At 51.3% G+C, this 24,852-nt stretch overlaps 1 protein-coding gene across 5 annotated transcripts in view; it reads left to right on the top strand.

Annotated features, from left to right (window-relative positions):
• The window catches only part of LOC144110526 (uncharacterized), a 286,270-nt gene extending 261,865 nt beyond the window's left edge, over window positions 1–24,405 (top strand). For all 5 annotated transcript variants that reach the window (XM_077643514.1, XM_077643515.1, XM_077643519.1 and 2 more), the window contains 6 exons: window positions 12,490–12,914; window positions 13,681–14,451; window positions 14,852–15,304; window positions 15,856–16,985; window positions 18,476–18,650; window positions 20,996–24,405. In XM_077643514.1, the coding sequence (XP_077499640.1) occupies window positions 12,490–12,914; window positions 13,681–14,451; window positions 14,852–15,304; window positions 15,856–16,985; window positions 18,476–18,650; window positions 20,996–21,079 (3,038 nt within the window). In that variant the 3' untranslated portion in view covers window positions 21,080–24,405. The remainder of the gene's footprint in view (window positions 1–12,489; window positions 12,915–13,680; window positions 14,452–14,851; window positions 15,305–15,855; window positions 16,986–18,475; window positions 18,651–20,995) is intronic.
• The last annotated feature ends 447 nt before the right edge of the window (window positions 24,406–24,852 follow it).

Here is a 24,852-nt window from a genome sequence, read left to right as displayed (position 1 = left end):
GGGGAGAAAGCCTACCCTATATCTGCTCCCGTTGCCAACCATAAGTACTCCGCATTTTGGGCGGTTAAAATCTACCCCACGATTAGCGGAGTATATGTCGAACCTCCATTAGGATGGCGCTAGGGGGCAAGCCTGTATACTCCCAATCTAGGTTGATTCGTGACGGCAGCAGGTGGTGGTGGTTCTGATTTATTATCTGCTACGGGTCCCATTTGGACACAAGATATTAAATTTATTTTTGGAGATATGGCGGAGTGCTTTTTTTGGGGGGTTTTTGGGGGAAAGGAAATGGCGCAGAATCTGCCTAACATATCGGCGGACACCTCAACCGCGCCGTAAGGGAAGGGATAAAGGAGGGAGTGAAAGAAGAGAGGAAGGAAGAGGTGTCGTAGTGGCGGGCACCGGAATAATTTCGACCACCTGGGGATCTTTAACGTGCACTGACGTTGCACAGCACACGGGCGCCTTAGCGTTTCGCCTCCATCGAAACGCAGCCGCCGCGGTCGGGTTTGAATGCGGGAACTCCGGGTCAGTAGCCGAGCGCTCTAACCACTGAGCCACCGCGGCGGGTGGTTAGCCCGCTATTGCACTGCCTCCGGGATCTGCCCGGGTCATATTAGCGCGTGCACGTTTTTCCTTATTTTTCCTCTCCTATCTTTCGACTCTCCTACTTTCAGCACGTGGCAGCGGTTGTGGCTCACCTTGAGCCAGTGGGCAGGCCCGTGCACTTTCTCTTTCATTCTTCCTGACAGCAATAGCAGCAGCAGCAGCAGCAGATTCGTGTTTAGTGTATAAGCACAGTGAGCGGAATATTTTTTATCGAATCTCTAGTTTCGTCGCGTGAACTGCTGGCACTGTGAACGATTACCCCGATCCCTCGGTGTTAGCGCTCACAGCAGCACTGTGCGCTTTTTCTTTTTTTTTTCTTCGTGTTTGGTGACCCCTGAACTACGACACGAACACGCGAGTCGAAACATTGATAACATACTAAGACTGAACGCGAGGCAAGCCCGCATGCGTTCTCGGACGGACTATAGCTCGGGAATCGGATCACATCCAGTCGCCGTGATGTTGGCAGCAACGGCCGCTTGCTGCCTGTACGAATCATTCCGCGATTCTCCGAAGCCACCGAAGAGGGCCGCTCTTATAAGGTCGACGCGTCTGGCGACGCACATCACTTGTCTCACAAACAACAGCCAGGAAACAGAGGCTTCAGTCAGGGGCGGGGCTGGAAGAGAGGCAGATGGAACGGCGGCTGGCTAGCTGCCATCGTCCCGTATGGATCTGGCACTGCCCTCAATGCCGCCCTTATATTTATACACACACACCGCCTCCGAAGAAGCTTCCATCTGCCGTTTGTTTCGGGTCACCACTCCAAACAATTAGGTTCAGGTCAGCCGCGGGGTTACGAAGTGGGCTGGCGTTTCAGTCGTGGAACTCGAGGAAGAAGCCCTCTCTCGGTTGAAGAAGAAGCTCGACTTTCTCCGAACGACGGTTGGCACGCAACGGCCACGTTCTATACGGTCACTTCCACTCCAGATGGATTTCCCTCGGTCGTCGCCACCGCCGCCTTCGTCGAAGACTACGCTCCTCGAAGCACGCATACGTGCACACAGCCGCTCTATACGTGCACACAGCCCCTCGTTTCGGTCGGAATAAATGAAACGTAATGCGGCTCCTCGTCCTGCTAAAAATACGCGGGGGCTCTGCTCGGCCCCGTTTCTCCACTCACGGCTGCTCTTTGTGAAGAAGGGGACACGCTTAACACTGCGCTCACGCACGCGCGCGCTTCTTCATCCACGGGGCGTGCGTCCAGCTCCACGCCTCGGAAGCGGCCGCCGTCGTGAGTCCGTGCTTGCGTGGCCCAAAAAGGGAGCTCCTATTCGGCGGGCTTCTGGTAGGGGAGGCGGTGGACGGTGGTGGTCGCTGCTTCGGTCTATGGTGTGTGTGTAGCTGGCTGCGGCCCCCTGTGTGTTGGCCGCACGACCCGATGACGCCGATAAGCGGTACACCCGCGGTGGCTTTTTCGGTGGCAGCGTCTTCTCTTTCCTCGGAAGAAGACAAACTCGTGTGCCGCTCCTGTTGTTGAAAGTCTCGCTAAGCGTCTGGCTGGCGGGGAACGTCGCTTGCTCGTGGCTCGTTAAAACGGGAGGAAAGGAAGAGGAACTTTACAGAGATGCTGGTCGCCGATATCGCTGGCCGAACAATTGGTGGCGCTTCCCTGTTTGCTATCGGATGTACGGCGAGCTTTGGCAAACCTTTTCTCACTCTATACGGTGGCGTTAGTTGCCTCCGAGTTTTTTGTTTCGTTAAAATAAGCGTAAAGACAGTCATCATCATCATCATCATCATCAGCCCTACTACACCCACTGCAGGGCAAAGGCCTCTCCCATGTCTCTCCAATTAACCCTATCCTTTGCCAGCTGCATCCACCCTTTGCCTGCAAACTTCTTAATCTCATCCGCCCATCCAACCTTCTGCCGCCCCCTGCTACGCTTACTTTCTCTTGGAACCCACTCCGTTACCCTTAAAGACCAACGGTTATCTTGCCTTCGCATTACATGCCCTGCCCAAGCCCATTTCTTTCTCTTGATTTCGACTAGGATGTCATTAACCCGTGTTTGTTCCCTCACCCACTCTGCCCGCTTCCGATCTCTTAACGATCGGACAGTACCATTTTTAAACTCCAAAGAATTAAGGAGCTGACGCTAGCCCTCTGGAAGCGCTTTGTTGTTTGTTAGTTCAGATAAATGCTGAACTATATGATCAAAAAATAAGCTGGCGGAAGCAAAACGAGGTGAATGGACATCAGATAACAAGTGTGTGAGAAGAGATAGCGACATGCGCATGGACGTGCGTGAAGCAGTGGAAGCGAAACCTGCAGCGACATGCGCATGGACATGCGTGAAGCAGTGGAAGCGAAACCTGCAGCGACATGCGCATGGACGTGCGTGAAGCAGTGGAAGCGAAACCTGCAGCGACATGCGCATGGACATGCGTGAAGCAGTGGAAGCGAAACCTGCAGCGACATGCGCATGGACGTGCGTGAAGCAGTGGAAGCGAAACCTGCAGCGACATGCGCATGGACGTGCGTGAAGCAGTGGAAGCGAAACCTGCAGCGACATGCGCATGGACGTGCGTGAAGCAGTGGAAGCGAAACCTGCAGCGACATGCGCATGGACGTGCGTGAAGCAGTGGAAGCGAAACCTGCAGCGACATGCGCATGGACGTGCGTGAAGCAGTGGAAGCGAAACCTGCAGCGACATGCGCATGGACGTGCGTGAAGCAGTGGAAGCGAAACCTGCAGCGACATGCGCATGGACGTGCGTGAAGCAGTGGAAGCGAAACCTGCAGCGACATGCGCATGGACGTGCGTGAAGCAGTGGAAGCGAAACCTGCAGCGACATGCGCATGGACGTGCGTGAAGCAGTGGAAGCGAAACCTGCAGCGACATGCGCATGGACGTGCGTGAAGCAGTGGAAGCGAAACCTGCAGCGACATGCGCATGGACGTGCGTGAAGCAGTGGAAGCGAAACCTGCAGCGACATGCGCATGGACGTGCGTGAAGCAGTGGAAGCGAAACCTGCAGCGACATGCGCATGGACGTGCGTGAAGCAGTGGAAGCGAAACCTGCAGCGACATGCGCATGGACGTGCGTGAAGCAGTGGAAGCGAAACCTGCAGCGACATGCGCATGGACGTGCGTGAAGCAGTGGAAGCGAAACCTGCAGCGACATGCGCATGGACGTGCGTGAAGCAGTGGAAGCGAAACCTGCAGCGACATGCGCATGGACGTGCGTGAAGCAGTGGAAGCGAAACCTGCAGCGACATGCGCATGGACATGCGTGAAGCAGTGGAAGCGAAACCTGCAGCGACATGCGCATGGACGTGCGTGAAGCAGTGGAAGCGAAACCTGCAGCGACATGCGCATGGACATGCGTGAAGCAGTGGAAGCGAAACCTGCAGCGACATGCGCATGGACGTGCGTGAAGCAGTGGAAGCGAAACCTGCAGCGACATGCGCATGGACGTGCGTGAAGCAGTGGAAGCGAAACCTGCAGCGACATGCGCATGGACGTGCGTGAAGCAATGGAAGCGAAACCTGCAGCGTGATGTATACCTTATGTCGTGTAGGTGCTTCGCACTGCCTTCCTCATAAAAAAATTCATATTTTGGTGTAGGTACCTTGAAACTCGGTGTTTCTTATCTGAAGGCGTTATGTGCACCCCCGAAGCACTGCTGCGGTGCTTAAACTGGGTTCGAGGAAGTTTATGCCTTTATAGTGTCTGATAACGGTATAATGGACCTGTCCGCTCTTGGCCTTGCAACGACCTTTGCCGGTACTTCCTCCACCTTATATGTGCTTAAAGTGAGCCCTGCCGACCTCCACAGTTGGCCGAGATACCCGCCGCTGTCTGCAGGAAAATTCGGAGGGAATAGTACGCTGCCGAGAACAATCCTATTGAAAGTATAATTCCTATGCTGGCGGAGCGCTACTTTGCTTGCCGTAGGCAGTAGCCTTCGCCCCGATTATTTTTTTGTGCTGCGGATAAGGGCTTCCGCGCTGTCTAGCTTTAGGTTAAATTGCGAAAAAAAAAACCCTGTAAGATTTAAATATTGAAAGAAGAAATAAGACTGAACAACTTGAGAGAACTGCCTTCGAGAGCACTCATACAGACATTTTTGAAATCCAGAATGGATGCGAGGTATTAGCTAGAAGTTGTTACATTTAGGACATCATTGCTGTTTCCTTTCGGGCAGCCATCCGCTTCTCTTCTCGCATTTGAGTTCGAGTATAGAGATGCCTTGTAGAACGATAATTAGCGCGTTTGAGCCATCTATATGTTTTTTCGGTATCTAAGAACCCTATATAGGAGCCGAGCTTCTGTAGAGATTTCCTACCCCTATAGTTACCATTTCCGCCGATTCCCGGTCGATTAGTCGGCATAAGGCACGTGCGCTTAGCAGGCATTCCTTCTACCTTCCTTCTCTAAGATTGTACGTCCTTCCAGGACGTGCAATCTTTCTATGGCATTAGCAACGTCTCAGATATCCCCGGAGAACGCAGGCTTTGTCGTTCCACAAGCACCACTCGGGACCTCTGAAGTCGCGTGTTCGATGTCTGCGAAGCAACTCCGTGCGCCAAGGCCATACAAGAGGCTCGAGGAATTCGACGTATTACAACACCCTAGACTAGCTGCTAACCTTCATCTCTCCATATTCTCCCTTAGTCTGCGGTTCGCCCTTGGGAACTAAAGCATAGCCTGTTGACATCTGTTATGGGACGTTGAGGAATGCGACGTGGTATACACTCTGAGCAGAAAGGAGTAAAAATGGAGTAAGATGTCCTCTAGCACACTCTTTTAAAAGGTGCCAGATTACAGCTTATTTTCTTTTTACCCCCTTACAGGCGTTTTCTTGTTTAGAGTGTAGCAGCGCATAACCTGGCTCTGAACCTTCCTTCCATGCAGCTTACCATTGCCTGTGATGATGAATTTTTATGGCGCTTGGGCTTCTGTGGTCAAAGAGCGCCATGGCGTAGGGTTTCCCTTTAACTCATGGTGGGGTCAAAGGCCCATTTCCCAAGCATTTCACCCTAAAGAAGCAGATCACCAGGCCAGGGGAAAGCTTGTACCAATTGTATCACCCGCTGGGTACCCGGTGGCACTGGGGATCGAACTCCGGACCTCCCGCATGCGAGACGGCCATTGTCTGTCGTACGGCTTCTCCGCGAGAAACAGTAAATGCACAGCCAATTCGAGGCAGTCCAGTAATGAACCTGTGGGCACTGCAGAAGCGAACGACCCTCTCCTCGGACCGCAGATGGCGAAAGAGTCGTGCTTTCACCTCACGCCATCTCCGCCGACGCATCGGGTCTGGCCGCGACGACGTCGGTCGTTGGCGGGCGCGGCGGCCGCCGATGCAGGCCTCTCCCCGGCGGGGCGCCCCTGCCTTTCGCCAGCCAGAGGTCATCGTCGCCGCTGCCGTCGGAAGGGAACCGGTTCCTTCGACCCCCCCCCCCCCCCCCCCCCCCCCCCCCCCCCCTGCCGCCTCGTCTTCCCGGCCGCGTGCGCGCACCGTGTTGAAAGCCTCGCCGCAGCGGGATCCCGTCTCTCTGCCGCTGCAGTCTCGACGGCGGACTTGCATTCCGCACCGCGGCAGTTGCAGTCGCTGTGGTCCCCGCACCGACCATGGGCCTCTGCCAGCCGTCGTCCCGTACGGCGCCCCGAGCTGGAGATTGGAAGTGGCGTTGCAGGGGCGACCAGTCACGAATTCGTTGACGGCCGTTCTCAGCGCCCGGTTCCGATTTTGATAGAGCCTGCGTGTGGTACATACCTCCAGTGGTGCGGTCTGTTGCGCGTGCCTTCTACAATAAGGAGGGGGGCTCCAGATGGTTACTTAAGACAGCAATGTATGATTATCGCTCCTGCGCATGCGTCCTGTTCAGCCCACAGCAGTTCATTATCAATCAGAGCAAAGTACTGTCTATTTGCGCAGCCACTTTCTGGGGTTTACGGATGAATAAGGTGCTGTCTTTAACCCCTGGTGTCACCGACTTTCGAGCGGCTTTCAGCGGTTCATTTCAGAGCAACAAGTATCTTGACAGTGAGATGGCCTCCTCATGTGCGATATGTCATCTCTCCAGATTTTGAAGCATGAGGCTCATGGGAAGTCTTCAGCCTAGTGTGAACCTGGGTACGCTTGGTGAAGAAAAGGCAGCGTTGTGTAGGGTCAGGACTGGGCTCTCAGCTGCGGACGCTTCTGCTGTACGGCGCCGCCGCGGTGGCTGAGTAATTTTGGCGCTCGGCTGCTGACCCGAGAGACGCGTGTTCGAACCCGGCCGCGGCAGTCGAATTTCGATGAAGGCAAAGTTCAAGAGGCCCTTGTACTGTGCGATGTCAGTGCGCGTTAAAGAACCCCAGGGGATCGAAATTTCCGGAGCCCTTCACTGCGGCGTCTCTCATAGCCTGAGCCGCTTTGGGACGTTAAACCCCATAAACCAAACCAAACATAAACCAATCCTTCAGCTGTACCGCGGCATAGTGTTCGCTTTACTCCACGAGGAACAACGAAATTTTAAGAACTTTGCCCCACGGGTGAGAAGGTGTAGGCATGAGGAATGACGAGGTTAATCGTCTACCCGGAAGGCTACTCCAGATGAGGGTGATGACGATGAAGCGAAACGCACTCACGCCAGCCTCTCGCACACATACGCACACATGATTTACACAGGGTACCTGCAAGACCCAGGTCCTTAAGAAATGTTAAGAAGGCGTTCGTAGCATGTGTAGGGCTGATGCTGCGTCACGCCAGGGTCCAAGAACATTCATCAGAGCGTGGGTGGCGTCTGGCATACGTGCACTGGGTACTTGAACTACCACGCTTCGAAGTGGTAGTGATGCAGGTGTACAAACTAATTGCTGAGTTTCTTTTCCCGCTGCAGTTCGTAGACTTTAGCTTCAGATCGAGGCCGGAGACGTACCGACAGCTCCTTTTAGAGCGGATAAGTTTCTCCTGAGACCTTACTCATGCTCTCATCGAGGTAGCTGTTCTGCTGTGCTGCAGTAGAGCAGGCTGCAACATGTTTCATGTGGTCGTGTACTCAAGCAATGGCGGCTCCCGGTTTTATTTTTGTCGCGAAGACGGTAATGAGAGACTTGCACGAAATAATGGCGGCAGTTGCCGCAGTATACTGTAACCTCTTCCCTACCGCCAAATGGGAATTGGACCTAAGCTAGCAAAACCCACGTGGGGGAATTGTGCTGTTGAGAGGCCTTGCCTCCATTCATGTCTGGTACTGAGCGAGAGGCGTTGAGAAAAGGGCGGTTTCTATGAAGGTACGAACAGTACAAAACATACAACCGCCTCTTTCGCTTCTACGTCTCGATGGAGTCCGGAAAGTCTGGGAGTTCATTGTTTACGTCGTTTTTCTTGCGTCTGGCCCGCTGCCGCAGGAATGATTGGCAACGACACGTAGTGGAGATCTTCCGCTACGCAGCTGGTAGCCGCGAGAAGTGGTTAGAACGTGCACGCGGTCTACCGCTGCATCCGAACTGATTACACTCGCCCCCTGCTGGCGTCCGGACCGGAGAACAGCCAGCGACGCCTTGTGGGAAGGGTGGCTTCTACCGGCTACGGTGCGTGATTTACTGGCGCTCTGTGCAGTTGGGGGGCCGTCTACGAAGGTGAAGTGTGCGGTGAAGGGGAAAGCGGTACAATCCTTTCCCTGGGCGTCGGCCAGTGCGTGTCGTGCCACCATTTGGCCACGCAAGCCCCAGACGGAGCTGCTGCTGCCGCCGCCGTTTTTCCGGCCGCCCGTGTGTATGGAAGTTGGGATGGCCGAGGCCGGCTGGGTACGGCGCAGGGCAAGCTGAAGCGAGGACGTGACCACGGAACGCCTGGGAGAGAGTGCACGCCTGGCACGGCTAACTATGAGACGCGCTGAGGGGGGAGTGCTAATGTTACCTCTGGGTATTTACTCCTTCTCGTTGAGACAGGCACGTCAGTGTTCAAAGTTCACGCTATGTATATTTCAACAGCTTTTGAGCGTTTGACCCTCATATTCCTTTCTTTCTTTCTTTCTTTCTTTCTTTCTTTCTTTCTTTCTTTCTTTCTTTCTTTCTTTCTTTCTTTCTTTCTTTCTTTCTTTCTTTCTTTCTTTCTTTCTTTCTTTCTTTCCTTCCTTCCTTCCTTCCTTCCTCCTTCTTTTTTTCTTTGTTTCTTTCTTACTTCATGACATCTGCTACTGTATACCGTCTTGTGGCTGTCTGGGAAAGCTCCACAGAACGTTTCAGCAGATTTCGGCAATTCCAAAGCAAACAATGAGATGATAGGAAATTTGCGTATGCTGTGCAGGTTAATTTCCTGAGCCTTCAGCACTGGCTGGGCGGCGCCGACAAGGTTACCTCAGATGACTCTCGTTCTCGAGCATGCCAGCCTCACTGTTTACATGGCGTCGCCATCTGTGGTCTTAACTGCCCTCTCTCCAAGTTCGCTGTCGTCAGTTGAGGCAGTGAGCCGAGGAGAGTGACACGACCTGAACCTCTTGTTTCACTTGTCCTTTTTACTTAGAATATGACGTCACTGGAGCTGGACGCACTAACAGGAAATTCGCTGCGTTCACTACGGAATATCAGCGAATCGGACGTCACTATGCACTGTCGTAGTTCGTGCGTCCGAACTGGAAAAGCTCACCAATAAAGAAGATCACAATTCCGTATAGATTAGGGGGGAGTAACTGTCACATGTATTCGACATTTTGGTCTCGTGCCATCCTGCGTTGGGAAGTTTTCTGGGATCTAAGAGATCGCATCTCGCGCAGGACAGAGCTAATTGATCGGTAGGAGAAGCCTTTGTCATGCAATGAGCGTACCCTGGCCGATAATGATGGTTCCAGTAGGGATGGTCATGATGCTGACGATAACAAAGATGATGCAGCAGTCGGCCGCATAGAAATGCGCATTCCCCTAAGCGCTGGCCCAGTGGGTGGCATCCGCCTCCTATGCGGGAGGTGCGGGATTCGATTCCCAATGCCGCCGGGTACCCACCGGTGATACACCGCGTACAAGCTTTCCCCTTATTTGGTGCTCGGTTTACCTGAGGTGAAATGCTTGTGAAGTGGTTCTCTGTCCCCACCTTGAGTCTAGCGAAGCACCTTGTGTCATGGCGCTCTTCGGCCAAAGCCTCCTTTGCGCCATAAAAATTAACAGTTATTACGAATCCCTCTTCCGCGTTGCTTCGGACGTCTCAACTTCCGGGCACTTCCGACATACTAACCTAACGAGCAAAAATTCACGGGGTCACGTAATTACCCTATGTGTTGGCAATACGGTAGCATTCGAAGCAGTTGATGCATTTACAGAAAGTGGCGTCACTTTCGGCCAGCCAATAGGAACTACTCAGTCTGGTGACGCGTCAATTCCCTCGAGCCAATGGACGAATTTTATGACCGACACATTTTTTTATGTCCTCCGATGAGGCTTTTATTGCTCTCGCATTAATACACTAAACTACACTGCACTACACTGCACTGACTACACTGACCATACTATATTACACTGACTACACTACATTGTACGTACTAAACTGCGCTACGCTACACTGGACTACACTACACTGACTGCATTAGATTGGACGACACTACACTGCACTACACGGACTACACTACGTTGCAATACACTACACTACGCTGCGCTACAGTACACTGCACTACAATGACTACACGTTCTACACTGACTATACTACATTACACAGACTACACTACATTGTACGTAATAACTGCACTACACTACACTGTACTACACTACACTGACTGCATTAGATTGGACTACAGTACACTGCACTACACTGGCTACACTAAGCTGCACTGCACTACACTACGCTGCGCTACACTACGCTACACTACAATGACTACACTGTCTGCACTGACTATACTAAATTACACCGACTACACTACATTGTACGTAATAACTGCACTACACTACACTGGACTACACTACACTGACTGCATTAGATTTGACTACAGTACACTGCACTACACTGACTACACAACGCCGCACTACACTACACTACACTACACTACGACTACACTGACTATACTACATTACACTGACTACGCTACAATGTACGTAATAACTGCACTACGCTACTCTGGACTACACTAGACTGACTGCACTACATTGGACTACACTACACTACATTGCACTACACTACACTACACTAAAGGCAGGGACCGAGCGTGCGTGGAGTTCTACGTGCTGCGCTGCGTCCTGCCCCGCTTCGGTGCTCGCACTACTGAGGCGTCTCTTTGTTCCTACGCAGTAGTAAAGTGGGCCGGCGTGAATCGCGCTTCGTGTCCACCGTCGGCGAGACGCACGCGTGCACCCTGTGCAACTCCTGTGCTTCGCCCCACTTGGCTGATGGCTTCCGCCTCTCGCCGCGGAACGCTCGGGGCGCGTGTAAGAACGCCTCGGAGGCGCGCTTCGTACGAGTGTGATTGTTGTTCGCTCACACAGAGGCACATCGTGGTTGCGCCGTTGTTACGCCCGAAGCTCGTCGCGCTTTCGAGTATTATACAAGCGGTGATGTGAGCGCGAAGCTATAACACATCGAGCTGCGTCGTGAGTGACGTGATCGTGCCTTCTTAGTTTTCCCACTTTTTTTTCTTTCACCGAGTCGTATGCAGGGCCGCGCGTCGCGTTTTGCGCGCTATGCGGGCTTAGCGTGGAGTTTCGTCCAGCGTTGTTAACGCGCCCACGCGTCGTTCCATTCTGTTTAAATAATCATTGCCATCACGCTATACTTGTGCTACGTAACCCGCAGCTACGTTAGTCTTGCTGTATCTTGTCAAATCGTGTTATATGCTATCTCGTTTCGTGCCCTTTTATGCAGAAACCGGTTTACTTTTATGTAGTATGGTGACGTTCGCATGACCATTCAGAACCTTTCGACATATAGTTGGGTCTGTGTGATAGTATGAAGTATACTGAGTGCAAAGTACAGACTGTCCCACAGTGCTAAAGAATGATGGTCATGATGATCACGACAATCATGATAGATTTTAAATGGCAAGGGCAGCTTTGGCCAAAGCACGTCATGGCACAAGGAAGGTATTTTCGTCTACTGAAAGACCAATTCACTAGCATTTCATGACGGAGGGAAACGTTTCTGCCCTTCGTATCACTTGTGGGTACCCGGTGGCACTGAAGATCGAACCTCATACCTCCCGCATGCTAGACGGATGCTCGAACCATTAAGGTCACCGCTGCGATACCAAGTGCCAAATACTGGAACACTTACTGTCCTTGTCCATCTCTGGCCGTGCTGTTATGTCGATCTCGGCACTTTTGCAGCCGTATCCCAATCTTCTGGATGTCGTCATTCGTAATGCTTCGTGTCCATATTTGCCCATGGTTCCCCGGGCGTATATGATTGGGAATTCATTTTTATTTTGCTGCATCATGATTGGCAACCACTTGTATTATACTCAAGTGGCGAAGGCCAGGCTTTTGTCCTTTCTTCCGAAGACCGCCGGGAAACAACGGCTATAATCTTAGAATTTTTTGGACCATGCACTCTCGTCTGTCGGACTGCACATGTTACGCGCTGTGGTAACTATTCGGGAGGTGATGTTGTCACAGTGACGTTACGATGGGAATGGTGTCGATGATGTCCTTCACCTTTGACATGGCGTGGAGTAGCAGGCCAGAGGCGCATGCCTCCGACCAACCTCTCCACCTTTCCTGTCATTGAAGTCTTCTTTCCGTCACAAAAACTTTTTAGACAGTCTATAGACTGTCCATAGACCTCTGTCTATAAAGTTTATAGGCTGTCTATAGACAAATCCTAGAGAACAGTCTATATGCTATACAGATGATATGAGTAGGTAAGAAGTCTATAGACTCTCTATAGACCATTTTATGAGGGTTATCCATCTCTCCCCTGCTTGTAAGAGTAACCTCTTTCTTTTCTCTTCACAATTCTTTGCGCAGATTCGGGGCCCAGCGCTGTGAGGCTGGACCTTCGGCAGAAGCGCGGCGCCAACATGGCCGACCAGGATGACCAGCAGCTGGTCGGCTTCGACGACAGTCCCGTGGTGCTGCCGGAACCGAAGAAGGGCGCTGCAGCCGCCGTAGCCGCGAGCCAGTCCGAGCGCATCCTCAACTCCCTGAACACCGAGAAGAGCCAGATGGCGGCCAACGGCCACAAGGCCGAGGAGACCACCAACGGACACCACCGCGAAGACGAGCCGGCGACGGGCAAGGCCGCGGTCAACGGCCACGCGCCAAAGACCGCCGAGCACCACACCGAAGCCGGCGAGCCGGTCTACACCGAGGTGCCCGAGGACAACATCTACGAGGAGGTGATACCCGTGCAAGACCAGAAGCCGGACGTCGTCGTATCGCCTCCCGCCCAGGTCAGTGTCGGGAACGCTGAAAGTTGTGCGCCCTCTATCGCTGCTTTTCTATGATTCTTATAATGCGCGGGCCGCCACGGTGGCTCAGTGGTTATGGCGCTCGGCTGCTGGCCCGAAAGACGCGGGTTCGATCCCGGCCGCGACGGTCGAATTTCGATGGAGGCGAAATTCTAGAGGCCCGCGTGCTGTGCGATGTCAGTGCACGTTAAAGAACCCCAGGTGGGCGATATTTCCGGAGGGCTTCACTACAGCGTCCCTCATAGCCTGAGTAGCTTTTAGACGTTAAACCGCCATGAACTAAACTAAACTAAAACCCTTACAGTGCGCAGCTCAGCTCCATTCGCAGTTTGCTTATTAACTGTTTTAACTTACCTATGCTGTAGATCTGAACGGGTGATCAATCGTGATGAGAGTACTTTAGTTAACTCATGAGGCGCGATTTTATTAGCAGCAAGCGCGCTTTACCCCGTAATTGTGCGGTCTTGGACTTGTTCGGGTGATATTCAGACGGGAAATTCCGCTTTTTTGGTTGTTCGTGCAAAATTCACTCTCTTTGCTGTTACTCGTAAAGATGATGAACTTTCGTTGTTGCGTTCGTGTTGGTAGCTGGTGTACGTTGGAAAAAAAATCTCTTGAGAGGGATAATCGAACAAGGGGAGGGAAATGAGGGGCTCGCTGTGACACATATATGAAGGAGGTATGACCCATGTGCACTGAAAAAGAAAGCCTTTCACTTCTGACCTGTTTTAACTATGTCATCTCGCAGACTGCCACGACTGAGAACGGCGGCGCGACAGTTCTTTACGACGACTCTTCGCTGTCCAGCGAAGTATCCGCCGAACTGTCTCCTCCCCCGTCCAACATCGGCGATTGCGGCTCTAACGGCACAACTCTGTCCGACCCTGAATGCGACGCCGCCATGGCCGAGGCTTCGTCGCCGGAGTCCCACGCCGACATACCGTTCGTGGTCGTCCAGGAGTCCACTCCCGTCGATTCGGACCAGTCCAACGACGAACAAGCCTCGGAAGGTTCTCCGGAGCCGGCCGCCGAAGAGACGTGCAAAGACGAGCCCACAGCCACGATTGAGGCGGCGACCAAAGTCATTTCCAAAGCCGAAGCCATAGTCGAACCCCTGGTCGAGCCTGTCGTCTTGCCCGTCAAGAAGAATGACGTCTCGGCGACTCCGGGTGACACGCCGTCCGAGGTACCTCGATGCACCGTCGAGCCGACGGTGCTAGCCACGGGCCTAGAGTCTGCTCGACTCGTGCAAGTGGAGTCTGAGTTCACAAGAGTGGATGATGTCCAGTTTGTGGAGTCCGAGGACACGGCGCGCTGCTCCGTCGTGGCGACCGAGTCGGTGCCGGAACAAGAGGTCTTCGAGGATTGCCAGGGCGATGCGGACGACACTGCATCATCCATCCTCACGGCAACGACGTCCTCGCAAGATGAAGCTTTTGCTGGTGAACAAGAAGCGGAACAGGAGTCCTTGTCCGCCGAGGACCATTCACGTCATGAGCTTGCCGAAGAGTCGGCGCCTGTAAGTTTTTCCCTTTCGCATGTCATATATTGCTACCTTTATGCTTATCAAGGGAGCAACGGTCTCACCGATGTCGAGTTTGTCATGTCTGTTATATAGTGAAGCGCTGACCATTTGCTCTTACATGATCTGCCACCAAAAAACGGCTAGACATTGTGTAAGTTAACTTCGTAAGCACTGGCCTCACCGAACGTAAGACAAGCTGTTTTAAGACATTGCCTATGTTCTGTAGTCTCTGGCAACTACATGCCTCCCACTTCCGGTAAAGGCAAGAAAACCTACTAATGCAATCGCATGACTAACGCATAATGGATTTAGGTGTGCCTATGAGATTTTTCGCAGCTTCTTCGCTTGGAGGCTGAACGTGAAAGGAAATTTTTGCATGCCGATTTCTGCGCAGGCCAGTCCTTTCCGGGAGCAAACTCTGGCCGCCACGCAGCCGCCTGCCGACTCCTCCGCGTCTCCAAGGCACGAGACACGTCACCTGAAGCAGAGTGCCGAAGACAGCATTGTCGCCCGTGAGATCCGAGCCCAGAAGGAACGCGAGGAGATGATCGCGCGCGAAAGGAAGGTCGCCCAGGAGGCCGCCAGACTGAGCTCGGGACCCGAGAAGCCGCCGTGCGAGAAGGCGCCGTCGGCCGAGCCGCCCAAGCCTGCGCGACTGACCACTCCGCAGCTGTCCATCCCGTCGGCGCCGTCGCCTCACAGCTCGGTTCCCAGCCCGGCGCCGTTCCCGGCTCCCATTGAGAAGCGCTTCACGTGCCCGTCTGACTCGAAGATCGCCGACGAGATTCGGGAGCTCCAGGAACGTGAGGAGGAACTGCGGGAACTCCGGGAACGCCTCCACATTCAGGTACAGAATTCCACCTTTTGCAGCTCCCTCTGAGCCATCGCGAACAAGGTCATAGATGACAGGATGGATGCTGAACTAGAAGCCGGTCTACTGATCACCGCTTGAGGCGGGACAAATATTGATGCGTTAGCATTAGAACCCTCGTGTTCAGAAAATCTGTTCGTCCATCTCTCTGAAGCCTCGGTTTGGAGGCGGCAGAGTGGAGAGAGAAAACCTCCACTTTCTGGGAAGCTGGATTGAGAGTGAAAGTGGGAGATGCGAGAACAAGAGAGGGTGGATCGGGGAGGGAGTACGGCGTGTCCCACTGTGATTGCTAGATTGGATCGGGGGAGTAGAGCGGGCGTACGACATTTCACAGGGGAATTGCCGGACTGTAGGTCTCGCCACCCGCGCGCATTTTATAAACCCGGCAGCGGCAGCGGTTGCTCCGTCTGGAGGGAACACTGATGCTAACGCATACTCTGCCACTACACCAATTCACTAGCGTACTTTTACCCTGTGTTTATGCTTGACATGAACGATATTAGAGCATTTCTACGCTTCACGTGCAGGGCACTGACGGTGGGCACAGAGCTGCCAGCGCCAGCAGCAGCAGCACCACGACCACCGACGATGGCGCCATCGCCAACGGCGTCACTAGTCCCATCGCCTCATTATCCTCCGGCAGCGGCCTGTCGAGGACCGTGAGCGTAGAGTCGCTTCCCCCGAACAGCTCGACTATGCACACGCCCTTCGGACCGCGCAGAAAGGACAAGATAACGGTGCGGCCCCTCTCCGACGGCACCGAAGACTGCTCGCCGTCACCGACCTTCGTCTCGCACGGTGGCGAGTCCCCCATCGAGCGCGAGATCAGGCTTGCGCGAGATCGGGAAGAGGCGCTCAGGAAGGAGAAGGGACTGCTGGGACAGCTCCAGGCAGAAGGGTTCGTCAAAAAGGGTGAGCTGGCGGCGTCGCCTGCTTCGGCAACCTGCAAGGGCGCCAAGGTTGTGGCCACCACCACCACCACCACCGCTGTCGTTGGCAACGGAGTGCGCGGAAGCACGCAGAAGATTCTGGCCACCTCCCGCATCCAGCAGGAGATCGAAGAGCAGACTCAGCGCGAGATGGCTCTCAGAGAGTCTGGCCACATCCAGACCATCTCCCAGGAGAGGACCGACTCCAAGGTGACCAGGATAGGGAACGAGGCGGCGTCTGTCCAGGCCGTCGTGGCTCCGTCGCCGCACACGCCTGGCCCCAGGAGAGTGTCCCCGTACGAGTCGTCGCTTCCCAACGTCGAGATATTCGAGAAGACGCCGGCCGCCGTTAGTCCCGCTCGGGTGTCCTCTCCGACGACGGCGGCGAATACTTCCGGGGTAGCCACGGCGGTTGCCAAGGCAACCAACGGTCACGTGGCCAATGGCCACGCGGGAATGAAGGCGTCGCCCGTGAACGCTCCCGTACCCAACGGCCGCGGGGTGAGCATGCAGAAGTTCCTGGCTAGCCGAGGAAAAGAGCTCGCCTTCACCAGTCCGCCGCAGAATGGCTCCGGGGGCGTGGACAAGGTTGTCTTCGAGTATAGGGAGTTGAAGCCTCCTCAGCTGCAGAAGGGCGCCAGTGACGCAGTCCGCAAGGGCCTGGTCACGGCTGAGACCAAGATCCAGGAGGAGATGCGCGCCATGAAGGAACGTGAAGAAGAGCTCAGGTTAGTATTGTTGCTGTCACTGTGGTCTCTCACCGACCCATCTTTCTTCACCATCAAAGTCCGTCAACATTGAAGATGGTCAAAATAAAGCTAAACAGAACTGACACTTTGAGCAGAAATGCCCTTCCTCAAGCAGAACAGGTAATCGTACCAATATCGGATATAGATGGTTTCACTCTGGTCCTATGTATGACCGGCATTTGCCAATATATGCCCAATATTGAGCCGATTAGCCGTGCTGCCGGGGGAAGAGCCACTATATGGCGACTTTGCTTGGCGCGAAAAAAGATGCACTAGGCAACGCAGGTAATCGTTATCAGATTTGACTCGCTGTCTCAGAACTTTTCGTTCGTACTTGCACGTCGTCTTGCTGAAGACCGCAGTAAGCTCAGTGGCTGTATTTCTTTTATTTTCGCATACCGTGCCGCTTTGCCATGCAATGTGCTTCGGATGAGATTAGCCGAAAACAAAACAGAAAATAAAGCTCAGCAACCAAGCGTTTGAGCTCTGCCTTGCATGTGCTTACTGCGGTTCTAACATTGATAGTATCAATTCCTCGGTTCAGTTGTTACACTGCGGAGATGCAGCGGCTCGTGGTAAGTACGTCTGGCACTTGGTACCAAAGTAATGACAGGGCATGTTGCTAAGCCTGCCCTGTCATTCTCGCACGTTCTTCCACCCTTTTTCACTGGATTGCGTTTCGTCCTACTGTGGCACCATAGAGCCGAAAAAGACGTTGCACACGTCTTCAGTCTTTTGCCGCAAACGGGGGTATTCCGTGGGTGGAAAGCTTCCGCAAGCATTGCCGTTGCTAGTATCGTATTCTTAGCTCTTCTTTCTAATGCAAAAATGCGCTCTAGGGCTTGCCCACGCCTAGCTGATTTCAGCGGACACAATTTTGCGTATCCGCTAGAGAGCTCACCTAATAACAGCAGGTCCGAGGTCAGATGGAAAACAGCAAATCTCGCAGCAAAAACGCATTCCTATCGCAAAACACAACAGAAAGTTTTCTCTCGGGACAAGAGGTTTTTTCTTGGTTTTAACCATGAACTTGTAACAGCAATTTTCTGTGTATTGTGCTTTCCTTTGTGGGGGCGTCACAGCTGCAGAAAAAACACTAAAGAATACTCCAGTACTACATAAAACTGGTACAGTATAGCAAGAAAGTCTGTCATTACTACAAAACGACAAAACATTTTGTCGTATTGTGAGCACCATTCTGTCGTTTTTTTTTGATCGGGTACAGTCTTTATAAGCACCGATTTTATACATGACGCAATATAACGTGCACTGCTTGCACGGCCGCGTAGGCAGGCTGAGAGGTTATTCATGTTATCTGGGTGAGCTTTGAAGAAGAAGAGGAAGTCGCAGACGGACAAGATGGCGTCTATAGATACAGGACTATATGGGCAGTCGATGGGAATGCATTTCTGGAGCGTATGAACCCATCATTTCGCGCGTGTCTCTGCAATGTTTCGTTGTTGTTCCAGGCGCCAGCGTCTTCGACTAATGGGCCAGTCCCAGCCGAACCTGAGCCTCTTCGACGGAAGCACGGCCCTGGAGTCGGAGCACGTCACAGATGGGCCCGCACTGCAGCGCGTGGGCAGTAATGCGAGCCTGCCGGAACAGGCCGTCGCCCCCAACGGGTCGCCCGACGCTGCCAACGTACGTATACGTAACTGTCAAAAATAAATAGCCTTTGCAAATTGTGCAATTTCTTGTTCATACTTCCATACCACAGTGCTAACTGTCAAAAAAGATGGCGGTGGTTTAGCTCTGGTTAATTCCGGAGTGACGCGATAGCTACAGCTGGCCCCATGGAACTTGACCACGTGACGAACCACGTGATCAGCCACGGCGCCGCGCCGCCGGCAGCTGCTCCGCACCACGTGACCAACAATGTGACAGCGTGGCGGCGCAGCCACAGGGTGGCAGCGCCGCCACCACCACGGCGTCGCCACGTGGAAGGCTCGAAATTCTATCGTAATGTAGCTATCGCTACAAAAAAAGACGGCAGAACTGTGTAGAAATACAACAGATTGTTTTGAGTTCTTTCATAACGACAGATTTTTCTATTGTTTTGTAGGATTTTTTTGTAGTAGTATAGTTACTTCTGAAGTACATTTTGTTATCTGTAGTTCACTTTCCTGTAGTAAATGAACAACATTTTGTTGTTACTACAAGTTTTTAGTTAAGAACAGTACAGAAAATTGTTCTGACAACAGAAACATTCCTGTTGTGTTTTTCGACTGGCGAGATTCAAGCACTGCCAGAGGGCACAAAAGAGCACTGGCTATCTATCAATGCGTGGCATTCGCGGCACTACCGATAGCGAGGTAAAAGCAGGAAACATTTCGAACAGTGACATACTCTTCCACAACCCGCTAAGCCTTTTGTAGAATCGGCGCGTAGTAGTAGCAGCTTGTGCAGACGATTCCATCGCAAGTTATCATGGCTTTGTAAACTTAAATGTCAACAGAATTTAAGCACTTGCAGAAAGCCGAAAACTTCTGGTAGTAATAATATTGCCTCCAGCTACATTCTTCCTCTGTCATTCCTAACGTGTTTTCTGGAATGCAGTGTATTTATGCTCTGGCGTTTTGCAAAATAAGGCGAAGTGTTCAGCGCTGTTCAACATACACTGTCGCTTTGTCCGCGCTCTGCGTTCGCCCGTCCCATTGCTTTGTTCGCGTCCTTGGCGCACAATCGGTGCAGAAGATCTGTGGCGTCCTTGCGCTTCTAAGCCCGGCTGTCCTTGAGGGCTGTGCCTTGACGGTGACGCCCGTGCGACGGGCAATGCGCCGCGGATCGATCTCTAATCGCAAAGCGCACGCGCGCGAGTGCATTATTCCCTGCACGAATAGCAGAGGCTGATCGTACCCTCGCGTCTTTTGCAAAGCCTGAGGCTCCCCGCTCCGAAGTGACACGAGCCCGGCGGCAACCGTTGTCTGTCCTACACGATATGCTTACACGTGTTGCTTTCGCGCAACCTGGCCGGTTTTATTGAGCCTCGGGAAAACCCCAGGGCGTGACTTTGGAAGGTTAATGGCGCCAAAAACTTCCTGTGGAAGAAGTAGGCGTCTAGCTGTCCCATGGATATGAGCTTGTTTTGTGCAGTTATTCTGGCCCGAAAGACGCGGGTTCGATCCCGGCCGCGGCGGTTGAATTTCGATGGAGACGAAATTCTAGAGGCCCGTGTACTGTGCGATGTCAGTGCGCGTTTAAGAACCCCAGGTGGTAGAAATTTCCGGAGCCCTTCACTACGGCGTCTCTCATAGCCTGAGTCGCTTTGGGGCGCTAAACGCCCATAAACCATAAACCAATCTTACAGCTGTACAGGCAGTTCATCTTGAAACACCGTGCGCGACCAGGCGAGACCAAAAGACTAGAAGATGGATCTGTAAGACAGGCAGTTCAGGAGGCTTTTTTAGTTGATAGTTTGTGGGCATCTATAGGAGAAGACGTCATATAGCCTCTACATTGCTCGTTTTAGATGGCGTTAGCAGTAGCGGCGATCGTATTTCCGCTTTAGGTGACTGTGTTTAGAGCCCGCCAAGAAATGTTGCATTACCACCTGCAAAGACTGTAGGTAAGGTTCCACCAATGCGCGGTGCTCCGAGGAATGACCTGTGAACTAATGACAGCGCCTCCTACCCCAACAACACAGCTAACCGGCCCAATATTGAAATTATGTTGGCAAAGGCCGGTCCTATAAAGGACCAAATTGTAACCATCAATAAAGGACCAAATTAAAACCACCAATTTCTGGTATTGGGCTGATTAGCTGTGCTGTGGAGGTAGGAGGCACTGGTATACTCCTGTAAAGGACCATATTAAAGCCATTAATTTCCAATATTGGGCCGATTATCTGTGCTCCTTGGGTAGTTAGTTGGACTCGCGGGCCAGGATGCGATGTGCTACTGACAATGGAAATTTGGCTGTTATTTGCAATGTGGAGGGCAGTGCCGATGCGTGTAAACTGATAAATTTTCTGTTGCGCTTTGCCGCAGGCGTCCAACGTGCCCCGGCGCCGCAGCGCCCTCATCGCCCAATGGGAACAAAGGATCCAGAGCACTGATGTCGCCAAGTCGTAAAAGAAAAAAAAAGGAAACAGAGCGCGTGATTTATTCTGGTATGCATATATATGTATAAATACCTATATCTTTTTTGTGTGCACCCCATGTGGCGCAAGGTATACTTTAGTTGATGTTGCAGTACCCCGAGTGAAATTTCAGCGCTGGGATGTCTTCAAGATGATGTTGTGTATGTGTTTTGAGTGACTTTTGTAGGTATAGACTGATTTTAGGAGAGCAGTCTGACTTTGAAGTGCGGCTTACTCAAGGAGTGGTGGAGCAGCAGCAGTGAATGATGTGAAACGCCATTGTGATTTTTCTATCGTTTCCTTTATTGTTCAGCTGTGTTTTTATTTGCCATGCCTTAGCACTGTTATTGCTCTATCAGTGCACATGGTTTGCTAGCACTGGGTATATACAACTTCATGAGAACTTTTTCACATTGTGCATTGTGGGTTTGTACTAGACGCAGCGGAGGTATGTCGAAATCGATGAATCCAGATGCTGTATGGTACAAAAAAGCCTTACATGCTCTAAACAGGACCAAAAATAACTTGTCCTGTTTCTTAGCAGCTCCACATTTGTGCATGTTACCATGTCGAAACTCGATAATATTTGGTGTTTGCATCTGGAACAGAATTACTTGAAACTTTGGTTTCTGTGAACCATACAAGACATGGCACTAACATTTGATCTGAGGCACAAACCTTACTGTGCTCAATCATTCTAATATCTTCATAATGTTTTCACTGTCATTTGTGTGTGTCATTTACAATAGTGAGCAGGAGCATGCAGCCATCTCACTGACGCAATACTACTGTCAAGGCCTTTAAATCAGAAAATATCCTCTCTTCACTTTCAGTATCTAAGCATTTTGCATAGTAAGCAGGGAAGTGACTCATGATCTTTAGTATCCTGTTGCCTTGAAGCACAATTCCAGTCGCCTTAATTCATATTCTGAAGCACGTTAATGGAAAACTGAAAAAAAAAACAAGTGCAGCTTTCCTCAGTGCCACGTGAAGAAGATGAAAACCACTTTTATTTGTGGTGAGCAGAAAACTCTTTCTGTGTAGATGTGACAAATATAATAGATGAAATGACTAGTGCCTTATCTATAGCATATTTATATTGCAGCAATTATTTTAGGATGTACAGGGATAGACGAACATTGGTGGTGCTTTCTATGTTGCGAAAAGAAAGCATCCATTGAAATTGGTGTACAATCTGTCCTAATATAATCTGGCCCTTTGGCACTGAACTCATTTGCATTTTCTCTGTTTTCTGGCAGCTTTTAATGAAATGGCTTTTAGTGTAATGGCAGCTTTTTTCACCCATTATCATAAACAGGGCCTGAATACTGGAGTGCCCTTCTGTGGTTCTTTCAGTGCCTTTGCCACAAGCTTTTGAATGGTTGTATTAAGAATATTGTGCACTCATGTCTGCTTTTGCTGACATCTTGGCACGACTTTCATTTATCAATGCAATCTAGATATGCTCCTCTGCTTTCTTGTTTGCTTCATGCTTCCTCAATAAGAAATCATTCAAGAACAGAATGAACAAGGGTATTTTTACCTGTGTGCTCTGACCTGAACCCAGTTTTTGAACATGCTGGGATGACCTTGTCACTAAAAAAAGATCATGACTTGCCTGCTTTGTTTCTCAGACCTAGCAGAGCAGGTTCAGAACAATGCTTGCCTGTTGAGAAGGCAGGCTGTGAAGACTTCTACAAATCATCTCGCATGTTGCTTCTTTTGAAAATAATCGTGGTGCAGCAGGGCAGATGACGAAAGGACTAACTAGCACATGGATGAGACATGGCTGGTGGCCTCTCAACATTTGCTTGCTGGTGTCAGATGGAGGTGCTCTAGACACACTGACAAACAAGATGGGATTCTGTCGCCCCATCTTCTTGCACCTAGTATCTGAGGCAGCTGAGACCTGTATTCGCTGTTGAGGCAAAGCACTCACAGCAGCAGTGCACAAGCTACTGCATGGTGACAAAAGGAAAGCTGGAAGATCATTCAGTGCACAAAATGTGAATGTGTCTGAAGGGTATGCTTCTAGATCAACTTGAAGGTTGTTTCTTCAAGCTGTTAGCACAAGCAAACCATTTTGCCACAAGCAAGCCAGTGAACACTCATGTGCTACCTTTTTTTATCCATGCTCTGAAGTTCACAGTAACTTGGAAGGCTAAGCCAGTCTGAGGAAGTTTGAACTCTGTAGATTGCATTGCTGTGTTTTCATATGTGAACAACCTTGTCTGCACCGATTGCGACAAAGTGCAACAGCATGGCATGAAGCAAGTATTAGGATGTTGTCACAGTTTGTGCTTAATTTTCTTGGTTGTCCTTGATCCTTCGAGTGTGAAAACATTTGGGCAAAGTGCAGGCAGACTTTGTCATGTACTATAACCAGAGCTTGATATCCCAGTGACCCTGTCTCACTCATGCCAACATAGACACATCCTGCACCAAAGGCAAGCATGGACGCATTGCCATTGGCCTTTTTCAGTGCCTTCTGCAGAGTTTAGCTTAGCGGGCACAGCCACACTCGCTAGCCCCATTTTGACTTTTAGCGAAGCTAACTTCATGCTGAATTAAGCAGGACATAATTAGCAGTGTTAGCACATGTTCTTGTCAACAGAACTGGTAGGCAGCTGCCATGTAGGACTCTGCTTAAGCACATCTCGTCGTCCTGTCCTGATTTGCACTTGAGTTTTCGTAAGTCAAGTCTACCGTGTGCCAAGCACCCCGTGCTATGACAGTGAAACAACCTGGCCTTTTTTTTTCTGCTATGCTGAAGGTGAACTTGGTTGTAGATTTCAGCCAGGTTGTGGGCAGCCTCTTAAGATTACTCGCAGTGCCACATTGCAGATGCATTGATGGGCTAGTGCTTGTAGTGTGAAGGCTTTTCTAGGAAGGACTAAGAAATTGCAAGGTGCCTCCAGAATACTTCTGTTTAATTTTTGTATGTTTGCTAGTTTATTTGTGAGTTTGACATCAGCGATCTACGCTGCTCATCTGTAATCTCCAATGTGGTTGAGCTTGTGTCACGGGATTTCAGCTTATATCTAGCAGTTCTTGTCCACCTGCACAGCTCATGTTGCAGTATTTTGTTATTTTTGTGAGTTGCGCAGCCGTCGGTCTTCGCATAGTGCTTTGTGTGGCTGGATTTGTTCGATATCTTATGTACCATGCTGCATTTGTCGCTTGTCAAAAAGAGTGTTTACTAAGGAGACTGTTCTTGTTTTTAACTTCTGCTTTGTAGGGGCGTTTACTAACCGCGTGCCACCAGTTTTAGTGAGACATGTATTTTGTAAACATAATAAAGGACTACATGATACCTATCTTGATTTGTGTTTTGTATTCTTTCACCTGGCATGTTAACAATAGAAGGCATTATTTCGAAAGTCATTTCTAGTGCTGCGGTTACTTGCGGGAGACCTCAGCCATATCTGTTTTCACACTGTGCAAAACCCAGTGGGGTTCATCTATTTCACTGATGGGAAGCTTGGACTCACCTGCCGGTTAAGATTCTGTGCTATTATAAATTTGTAAGCTTTAATTTCGTTGCCTGCCATAACACTTCTGCAGTACACAATAAACTTTTTGATATCCGTGAATGCAGCCCACAGCAGCAGTCCCAGATCACTCACTACGTGAGCGTCTCCCTTGTGGCACTGACAGATGCTTTCACCAAGCCTAACCTTTTCTAGGTGTGCACTCTTTCCTGCTGCACTCATGTCACAGGCATACCCACAGAATCGCATACTGTTGCAGGATCTGCACATACCT

The sequence above is a fragment of the Amblyomma americanum genome, chromosome 11, assembly GCF_052857255.1.
Source record: "Amblyomma americanum isolate KBUSLIRL-KWMA chromosome 11, ASM5285725v1, whole genome shotgun sequence".
NCBI classification, from domain to species: domain Eukaryota; kingdom Metazoa; phylum Arthropoda; class Arachnida; order Ixodida; family Ixodidae; genus Amblyomma; species Amblyomma americanum.
Note: the sequence above shows the minus strand (reverse complement) of the source record. Positions and strands in the feature narration are given on the sequence as shown.